The sequence below is a fragment of the Camelina sativa genome, chromosome 7 (genome assembly GCF_000633955.1).
Source record: "Camelina sativa cultivar DH55 chromosome 7, Cs, whole genome shotgun sequence".
NCBI lineage: Eukaryota > Viridiplantae > Streptophyta > Magnoliopsida > Brassicales > Brassicaceae > Camelina > Camelina sativa.
Window position 1 is genome coordinate 28388672 of NC_025691.1, and position 7808 is coordinate 28396479.

General features: G+C 35.6%; 1 protein-coding gene across 4 annotated transcripts in view; it reads left to right on the top strand.

Moving 5' to 3' along the window:
- Positions 384 to 7808, top strand: part of LOC104703045 (CHD3-type chromatin-remodeling factor PICKLE) — an 11928-nt gene continuing 4503 nt past the window's right edge. The window contains exons 1-22 of one of the 4 annotated variants that reach the window (XM_010418978.2): positions 384 to 489; positions 1065 to 1208; positions 1311 to 1448; positions 1537 to 1691; positions 1802 to 1963; positions 2230 to 2444; positions 2536 to 2631; positions 2742 to 2878; positions 2971 to 3037; positions 3317 to 3462; positions 3554 to 3661; positions 3824 to 3874; positions 3967 to 4066; positions 4196 to 4338; positions 4447 to 4550; positions 4649 to 4787; positions 5620 to 5789; positions 6163 to 6229; positions 6314 to 6436; positions 6641 to 6750; positions 6890 to 6971; positions 7530 to 7724. In XM_010418978.2, coding sequence (XP_010417280.1) covers positions 1068 to 1208; positions 1311 to 1448; positions 1537 to 1691; positions 1802 to 1963; positions 2230 to 2444; positions 2536 to 2631; positions 2742 to 2878; positions 2971 to 3037; positions 3317 to 3462; positions 3554 to 3661; positions 3824 to 3874; positions 3967 to 4066; positions 4196 to 4338; positions 4447 to 4550; positions 4649 to 4787; positions 5620 to 5789; positions 6163 to 6229; positions 6314 to 6436; positions 6641 to 6750; positions 6890 to 6971; positions 7530 to 7724 — 2649 coding nt within the window. In that variant the 5' untranslated portion in view covers positions 384 to 489; positions 1065 to 1067. Of the gene's footprint in view, positions 490 to 539; positions 558 to 1064; positions 1209 to 1310; positions 1449 to 1536; positions 1692 to 1801; positions 1964 to 2229; positions 2445 to 2535; positions 2632 to 2741; positions 2879 to 2970; positions 3184 to 3316; positions 3463 to 3553; positions 3662 to 3823; positions 3875 to 3966; positions 4067 to 4195; positions 4339 to 4446; positions 4551 to 4648; positions 4788 to 5619; positions 5790 to 6162; positions 6230 to 6313; positions 6437 to 6640; positions 6751 to 6889; positions 6972 to 7529; positions 7725 to 7808 lie in introns of those variants that run through there. The other 3 variants (XM_010418976.2, XM_010418977.2, XM_019227951.1) reach the window with 3 other exon arrangements.

Genomic DNA, 7808 nt, shown 5'->3' on the forward strand with positions numbered 1-7808 from the left:
AATCCTTAACCATGCATAGCCCCAGTATCATTCATAAATTCCAGGCATCATTCAATCATCCAACCATAGATCTAATTCATTTAACAAGTTGTTCACACTTAACATATTAGGGGTGAGCATAATTAATGTCGTATTTCATTTTTAATCTGAATACTCGTATAATTAATGAAAAATGCATTATAATAAGGTTTTGAATCCCGATTAGACATGTGATAAGACGGATAAAAATGAAAATTTTCTAAATCTTATTTGGAAAAGAATAAAATCCTAAATTGTATTAGGTATTAAAATATATATATATATGTCTATATATATAATATTCAGATATTATTTTTAACAATATTGGAGGAAATATTAAAAAATGTATAATAAGTGTAATAACCCTAAGTTAAATCGTAAGCTAAATTGTAAAGAATCATTCGTGTCTGATTATTCAGGTTTGGGGAGTTACTTTTTCTCCTTCAAGCAGATCCCAAACAAAATTCAAAGGTTCTTCTTCTTCGTCTCTTCCACACTCTCATCTGCTTCACTTTGTTTTTTTACTCATTCTACGACAAGTAAATTGCTTTTCAACTTCTCAATTTCCGTCGAATCAAGTTTACTGTCTCTTTCAATTTCTTTGTTCAACAAAGTTGAGGGTTTCAAAAATGTCGGTTCTGGGTTTTTGCAAAATTTTGAATCTTTTCATGAAATTGCTAAAATGGGTTGTTAATTCGAGTTATGGGTACTCACATTTGAAAACTCAATTGGGTTTTTATTTGTTTGTATGTTTGATTTGCTTAAGTATTTTGGTTTTTTTTTTTCATTAACTCTCTCTCTCTTTCTCTTTCACAAGCTTCTTCGATCTTGCTCGTGTGGTTTTTATGAATCGAGTTTTTAGTAGCTATTGTTACGAACCATCCCTAGACTGTGATGTTTACTTTAGGTATCAGAGCTTAATTATGGAATTTTGAATCCAGTAGAAACTCATAGTTTGCTTTAGCCTCAGAACTGGCACTGAACTGATTACTTATGTTGTCTATTTGCGTTTGAGCTTACTGATGGGTGACATGTTTTGTGTTCAGAAAATGAGTAGTCTGGTGGAGAGGCTTCGTATACGATCAGACAGGAAACCGGTTTATAATCTGGATGATTCTGATGATGACGACTTTGTTCCTAAAAAGGATCGGACCCTTGAGCAAGTTGAGGCTATTGTCAGAACTGATGCGGTTTGTCTCTTATCTTGAGCTTATTGTTCTGCTTTTACTGCTGCTTATTCTGTCTTTTTGATTCCTTTTGTTGTTGTTGTTGTTGTTACTCTGAATGTACAGAAAGAAAATGCATGCCAGGCTTGTGGGCAAAGTGCAAATCTTGTAAGCTGCAATACATGTACATATGCTTTCCATGCTAAATGCCTAGTTCCACCTCTTAAAGATGCTTCTGTGGAAAATTGGAGATGCCCTGAATGCGTAAGATTTCTAATCAACGTCCATAGTTGTGTTTGGGATGCCATATCTTTCATTTTCTTACATGGTAGAACTGTTTTTACATTTTCAGGTTAGCCCTCTAAATGAGATTGATAAGATATTGGACTGTGAATCACGTCCTACAGTATCTAATGAACAAGGTTCCTCGGAAGAGGCACCAAAGCCTTGTTATGTCAAACAGTATCTCGTGAAGTGGAAGGGATTATCATACCTTCACTGCTCTTGGTAACTGCATTTTGTTTTTTCTGTCTCTATGTTTGAAGATGCTTATTATCAATGTTTCTTGTCTGTGAACATTATAACACATGATCTTTATTTCCTTTGACCAATCGCAGGGTGCCTGAGAAGGAATTCCAGAAGGCTTATAAGTCAAATCATCGTTTAAAAACCAGGGTGAACAACTTTCACCGTCAAGCGGAATCAGCCAATAACAGCGAAGATGATTTTGTTGCCATTCGTCCTGAGTGGACCACTGTTGATCGGATTCTTGCCTGCAGGTCTAGTGATGGAATTAATTCCTTCATTTATTTATCTGCCAATTTATTTTTAATATATACTTTTTTCACCATATTCCGTTCTCTAATAAATCCGTAGCTTTGATAGAGTGCTGCTTTATCAGAATACATTTGGATCTTTTTCGCTACCAAATCTACTCTCTATAAGAAAGAAGAGTTTATCAAGCTTTCCTTACTTTTTTTTTCAGAAGTTACTACATTCTTAGCTGTTTTCTTGTGACACTTGCATTGTTTCATTTGTGATATAGAGAGGAAGATGGTGAGCTGGAATATCTTGTGAAATATAAAGAGCTATCTTATGATGAATGTTATTGGGAGTCAGAATCAGACATCTCAACCTTTCAGAATGAAATCCAAAGGTTCAAGGATATAAATTCTAGAAGTCGCAGAGGTAAAGATGTTGACCACAAAAGAAACCCTAGAGACTTTCAACAATGTGATCGTACTCCTGAATTCCTCAAAGGTATTTGGGTCACTCTAATTCATATACTATAAATGTTTCCCATCTTTGGTATCTATAGATGCTATGATTATTTTGTTTTCTGTTATTGAAGGCTTGTTGCATCCGTACCAGCTTGAGGGACTTAATTTTTTGCGGTTCTCGTGGTCAAAGCAGACACACGTAATTCTTGCTGATGAAATGGGGCTAGGTATATATATTCAATTATTCCACCCTTGTGGTCAAATAGATCTTTTCATATAATGTCAGAGGCTTTTGTTTTCCATTTTTGTAATATTGTGAGATTTTTCCTGTTTACAGGCAAAACTATTCAAAGCATTGCCCTTTTAGCTTCACTTTTTGAGGAGAACCTCATTCCACATTTGGTAATTGCTCCACTATCAACTCTGCGGAACTGGGAGAGAGAGTTTGCCACATGGGCCCCACAGATGAATGTGGTATGTATGCAGTTATACACGCAATGAGTTGTGCCTTTGTGGTTTTTTGTTGTTTGTTAATGAAATGGTCTTCGTGATCACTTGACGGGTAGGTTATGTATTTTGGCACTTCGCAAGCCCGAGCAGTTATCAGAGAACATGAGTTTTACTTTTCGAAAGATCAAAAAAAGATCAAGAAAAAGAAATCTGGACAAATCAGTAGCGAAAGCAAGCAAAAAAGAATCAAGTTTGATGTCCTCCTCACATCGTATGAGATGATCAACCTAGATACAGCAGTTCTGAAACCAATTAAGTGGGAGTGCATGGTAACTCTTATTCCCTAATGAGACATTATTTCTCGCACTCTTCTCTCTTTCTCTCTTTTATGCAGCTTAGTAACATTTTTTTNTTCGCAAGCCCGAGCAGTTATCAGAGAACATGAGTTTTACTTTTCGAAAGATCAAAAAAAGATCAAGAAAAAGAAATCTGGACAAATCAGTAGCGAAAGCAAGCAAAAAAGAATCAAGTTTGATGTCCTCCTCACATCGTATGAGATGATCAACCTAGATACAGCAGTTCTGAAGCCGATTAAGTGGGAGTGCATGGTAACTCTTTATTCCCTAATGAGACATTATTTCTTGCACTCTTCTCTCTTTCTCTCTTTTATGCAGCTTACTAACATTTTTTTTGGGTCAGATTGTTGATGAAGGCCATCGACTGAAAAATAAGGATTCAAAGCTGTTCTCTTCATTGACACAATATTCAAGTAACCATCGTATTCTTCTGACAGGAACACCACTTCAGGTTCGTCATTTGATTTTTATTCCTGGAGTTTATATTTTCAATAGTTGTATCTGAGCATTAGTAGCGACAAGTTGCAATGAGAATTGTTATATATGATCCTGCACTAATTTCTTACCTGATTAGTTGCAATATGTTACTGATGATTACGTGGTGCCTTTACAGAACAACTTGGATGAACTTTTCATGCTCATGCATTTTCTTGATGCGGGGAAGGTATCCCAAGGATGGCAAAGATATATAAATTCACATACTTTACAGAATTTTATATAGCTAACACATTTTATTTGATTGCACAATACTTGCAGTTTGCAAGTTTGGAGGAGTTCCAGGAGGAGTTCAAAGATATTAATCAAGAGGAGCAGATTTCAAGACTGCACAAAATGTTGGCTCCACATTTGCTCAGAAGTATTAACCAAAACCTCTTCTTCATCTTTTTAGTGTAGATGTGTTTCAAAAGTTCGTTCAGAGGGAATTTTTCTAAGCAAGAATCTATGATCTTAACTATGTTGTGTCGTATTTTGATTGATTTTATAGGGGTAAAGAAAGATGTAATGAAAGACATGCCCCCAAAAAAGGAGCTCATTTTACGTGTTGATTTGAGCAGCCTGCAGAAAAAATATTACAAGGCTATTTTTACCCGTAATTATCAAATATTGACAAAAAAGGGAGGTGCTCAGGTAAGTTCTTATTAATTTTTGTATACTCTTCAGATCCATATCCTCATTAGTGGGGTACAGGTCCACTGTAATTCGTCTGGTGATTGTGTTGGTCTGATTCTGTTTCAGATTTCCCTTAATAACATTATGATGGAATTACGAAAAGTTTGCTGCCATCCTTATATGCTGGAAGGTGTTGAGCCAGCTATTCACGATGCTAATGAATTTTTCAAGTAACATCTCATTTATCGAAAAGTGATTATCTGAATTTGTTTATAGTCGTCTGTTAAACTTTCCATTAACTTTTTCGTATATGTATGATGTATCAAAGACAACTTTTGGAATCTTGTGGAAAGCTACAACTTCTAGATAAAATGATGGTCAAGCTGAAAGAGCAAGGACACAGAGTTCTTATATACACACAGTTTCAGCACATGCTGGACTTACTTGAAGACTACTGTTCCCATAAGGTATCTGAGCTTCTTATATGTATATTCTGTTTCAATAGATTTCATTCTTGTTTTTCTGTAGAACACCATTTTATAGAATCAACTCTACCTTTTTCTAGCTAGTCCTTAGGCAAAGTTATGGAAATACAAGGAAGTAAGCCAAGCCTGTACTGAAATTGAGAGTTAAAGAACTCTGTGTCAAAATGAAAGAATGAGGACACAATTTCCACATATACAGTAGAAATAACAAGTTTATAAGTACAATAATCTTCAAATATGTCTACCATGTGCTGAAACTGTGTAGAGAGTTCTCATATACAAGTAGAAATAACAAGTTTATATATCTTAAGTACAATAATCCTCAAATATGTTTACCATGTGCTGAAACTGTGTACAGAGTTCTCATATACACACAGTTTCACATGCTGGGTTTACGTGAAGACTAGTGTTTTTATAAGGTATCTGTCCTGTGTATATGAGATCTCTGTGTTCTTACTCTATGAGTTTGATACATTGTTCACATATACACTTAGTTTCAGCACATGCTTCTATATACATAATTGTGCCTGAGGACTCTATCTAGAAAAAAGTAGTAGAGTTGATTCTGTAGGTAGGTGCAATTACTTTGGTAGAGTTTATGGTGTAACTTACTCTGTTGGCGATATAACTTCTTTTTTCCCTCAAAGATTACATCTTTTGTTACTTGAGATGTCATTATCATGACTATTGCTGACGCATGCACTTGAGACTACTTGTTTTTATCTCTTTCTATCACATTTTTTTTTTCTTTCTAATATGCAGTTATGTAAAATCCTTCATATGACTTAATTGTTCATTTTCTTGTCTTTGTCAGAATTGGAGCTATGAGCGAATTGATGGAAAGGTTGGCGGAGCTGACCGTCAAATACGCATAGATCGGTTCAATGCCAAAAACTCTAACAAGTTCTGTTTTTTGCTCTCCACAAGAGCTGGTGGCTTAGGAATAAATCTTGCAACTGCAGATACAGTAATCATTTATGACAGGTTTGAATTTCAGTTCTCTTAGTGTCATCTGTATGTTTTCCATAGTTATTGTGTCAAGAAGTAAGAGGAGCTATTTGGCTTGATAGCATGAGATTTTGGTAGCATATGTTGATTTTCAAGTGAGTTGGATGCTTTAAGTAGATGTCTCATAGGTGATGATGAGTGATAGAAAGGCATTTGGAATATTTTTCCAAATAACTATTTCTTGAGCATGAAAATTGTTAGGCAGCGGGAAGATCAAGAAAATTATTAACCGCTGTCTTGCTAATAATAAAATTTCGTGGGCATGCAATGTGGGGTGACTGTCTGTTTTGGTTTACACCAGCTCTCATTTTCATACCTATGATTGAAATTGTTTTATCTGTTTCTGTAGTGACTGGAATCCCCATGCGGATCTTCAGGCTATGGCTAGAGCCCATCGACTTGGCCAAAGAAATAAGGTTTTAACTATGATCTCTTACTGCTGTCAGCTTGCATTTTTCTTATTTTTAGTTTCGCTAATCTATCCTTATATTTTCGTTTAGGTGATGATTTACAGGCTCATAAACCGAGGCACCATTGAAGAAAGGATGATGCAGTTGACTAAAAAGAAAATGGTTCTGGAGCATCTTGTTGTCGGGAAACTCAAAACACAAAATATTAATCAGGTATACTTTTATTACCTGAAGGTACACCTATTCACATTATTAGAGATTTCTCAACAGATTGGAGTTAGAAGGTAGAAATACTAAGAACACTATTCGGTATAAGCACGGAGCTTAAAAAGAAAAACATTAGAGAGAAGGGGTCCATATTTGTTGATTGTTTCTCACGTAGTATTTGTTTGTTTTGTTTTCCTGACTACAATTTAGGAAGAATTAGATGACATCATCAGGTATGGATCAAAGGAGCTTTTTGCTAGTGAAGACGAAGAAGCAGGAAAGTCTGGAAAAATTCATTATGATGATGCGGCTATAGACAAGTAATATACTCCTTACTCCTTCCCTCTTGTTTTTGGCTAACAAGGGTATCTGATCTTTCCGATTGCTCCTTTCTTATGGAAGCCTTTGCGGTCAATTGCATGGATATTTCATTATTTGTCTCCATCTTCTGTTCTGCAGATTGCTTGATCGTGATCTCGTGGAGGCGGAGGAGGTCTCAGTGGATGATGAAGAGGAGAATGGATTCTTAAAGGCTTTCAAGGTTTTCTTGCCTCTTATCTTCCTCTTCTATTAGTTTTCCTGGATCAGAATTCACTGGTTTTCAATGCTCCATTTGAGTGTATGATAATTGTATTCTTAAATTTTCTTAATATTCAGACTATGGGTGGCTACCGAATGAATCCTCCAAACTTAGCAAAACTTTAAAGCTTTTAAGAGTCCATGCATTGTCAAATTATTAATTACTTGCTAAGTTTGGAGGATCAATGCAATTAAATCCATTCCGTTTTGATGCGTATAGACAGTCTTTAGAAAGTGTCTTGACTGTTTCGTTCTGGCTCAAAGTGAAAGCAAACACAATGAAAACTAGTGATGATGACTTAAGTTAGAAATTTATACTTGTGATGATGTTGATTGAGCCAATTTATTGATTTGGTTACATTTCTTTGAAGCCTGATTTTTTATTTGATTGATCTTTAAACTTAGCTGGAACATGAGGCTGTTTCCAGTGTTGCTGTTTTATTTGAATGCGATTAGGGTGTCCGCTATCTTTGTAGTGTCATTAACTCTGATGATTTCCTGTGATCTTCCTGTATATTAGGTGGCAAATTTTGAGTATATAGATGAAAATGAGGCCGCCGCATTAGAGGCACAGAGAGTCGCTGCTGAAAGCAAATCTTCAGCAGGCAATTCTGATAGAGCAAGTTATTGGGAAGAGTTGTTAAAAGATAAATTTGAGCTGCATCAGGCTGAGGAGCTTAATGCTCTTGGGAAAAGGAAGAGAAGTCGCAAGCAGGTTTAGTCTCTTTTTGACCCCCCTTGTACAATTGTGGCATCATATTAATAACTGGATTTGATTATTCACCATTTATATCTTTCT